The following is a 1,855-nucleotide window of genomic DNA, read 5'->3' on the forward strand; positions in this document are numbered from 1 at the left end:
GGCTGCGTTCAGAAGACACAACTGTTGTACAACTGTTGAGTGAGCGCTTACTGAACAGAGATATGTCTCCTGAACGACCATTTATTGGATAATGCAATATGTGCATGCGCGAAGGGTAGAGCGAGAACATAACCTTTTTCTTGTGATAAATTTAAGCCGTAAACAAAGAATCAGTAATGGATCGATATAATGCAATAATTCTGGCATTATTAGAGGATGATATTGTACACAGAAATGTAGTAGGCTATTTAGCAGAGGAATTGCAAGAACAGTTACCAAATGGTTTCCATATTCAAGAACGTGGTGTTCGTAATAAAAATAGAAATTATTATGAAGTAATAATTCCATTATACAATGACATCGTTTTTAAGGAACATTTTAGAATGTCTACAAGAGCTATAGAAGTATGTAAATCTATTACTATTTTATAATCTATTACTATTTTATAATCTATTTACTAAGAAGAGTGAAATTAATGAGACGAAGAGAGAGTTAAATTAGATATAATTTAATATTTGTTATAAATATTGATATAGGAGTTAGCAATTATGATTGGCAATGTCATAGCAAATCCAAATCATGTAGCGCCATTAAGAAAAAAAATCCTATTCACCATTTGGGTCTTAGCTAAGCAGGAAAGTTATCTCGCAGCTGGAGATAGATTTGGGTTTGCAAAAAGTACCGGTCATAATATAGTAAAAGATATTGTAAATACATTGGTGCAATTAATGCCAAATGTTATTGTATGGCCAAATAGACAAAGCTGTAGGGCGTCATCTATTGTAAGTTTATAATATTGTAAAATACTTTATGCTCACAATGTAAAATAACAATTCTTATATAAAAAATATTTTCAGATTTTTGAACAACGTTCACGTGGGTTCCCTGGTGTTGTAGGTGCAATCGATGGATGTCATATAACATGTAAGGCGCCACCACACAATGCAAACGATTATTATAATAGGAAAGGATCTCATTCAATTATCTTTCAAGGTAATCATTGAACATAAATTTGATATAAATTTTCTGTTTATTTATTTATTGTAATGTAATATAAAATAATTCCTTTTAAAATATATAAGAACACTTGTAATTTTATTAGGTGTATGTGACCACAAGGCACGTTTTATAAACATATATGTCGGATTGCCAGGACGCATGCATGATGCCCACGTATTTAGATGCAGTAATTTATATCGACAACTATCAAATGCAGAAAATCCGTTATTACCACCGGATTTACATTTGATTGGAGATGCAGCATATCCTTTGCTGCAAAATGTAATGACGCCATTCCGAGACACAGGTCATTTGACAAGAGCACAAATTGTTTATAACATGAAGTTAGCAAAAATACGCAATATTATAGAAAGAGCTTTCGGTCTTTTGAAGTGCAAATTTCGTAGACTCTATTTTTTAGATGTAGGTGACTTTGAACTTGGGCAAAAAATGATTGTTGCTTCATGTATATTGCATAATTTTATGATAAATAGAGGCGAGATAGATGTAGAAGACAATGAAGTAAATGAAAACGAAATTGTATTAAATAATGTCGATAATGAAAATGAAAATGAAATGGACGATAGAAATGCAATAGTGAAAAGAAATACTTTAATGTATTTATTTAGATAAAATAAACACACATGAAAAACTTACTTTTATGTATTTATATTTTATTTTATATAAAATACATGTATAATTGAACATAGGAGTAGGAACATAAAATACACACAGGAACATAAAATAAACATATGAAATAAGAACACAAGAATATAGGATATCAGTCTAAAAATGAAAAAATTATATAAAAAGAATAACTCTCTCTTTCTTTGGATTTGAGTCTTGTTCTCTTTTC

At 30.1% G+C, this 1,855-nt stretch overlaps 1 protein-coding gene across 2 annotated transcripts in view; it reads left to right on the forward strand.

Annotated features, from left to right (window-relative positions):
* The window catches only part of LOC116844414 (putative nuclease HARBI1), a 7,604-nt gene extending 5,949 nt beyond the window's left edge, over window positions 1-1,655 (forward strand). For both annotated transcript variants that reach the window (XM_032815909.1, XM_032815910.1), the window contains 4 exons: window positions 157-404; window positions 537-782; window positions 858-993; window positions 1,103-1,655. In XM_032815909.1, the coding sequence (XP_032671800.1) occupies window positions 177-404; window positions 537-782; window positions 858-993; window positions 1,103-1,632 (1,140 nt within the window). In that variant the 5' untranslated portion in view covers window positions 157-176 and the 3' untranslated portion in view covers window positions 1,633-1,655. The remainder of the gene's footprint in view (window positions 1-156; window positions 405-536; window positions 783-857; window positions 994-1,102) is intronic.
* Window positions 1,656-1,855: the final 200 nt, after the last annotated feature.

This window comes from Odontomachus brunneus, unplaced genomic scaffold (genome assembly GCF_010583005.1).
Source record: "Odontomachus brunneus isolate Ranch 3 - 2012 unplaced genomic scaffold, Obru_v1 Obru_scaffold_041, whole genome shotgun sequence".
In the NCBI taxonomy this organism is placed as follows: Eukaryota; Metazoa; Arthropoda; class Insecta; order Hymenoptera; family Formicidae; genus Odontomachus; species Odontomachus brunneus.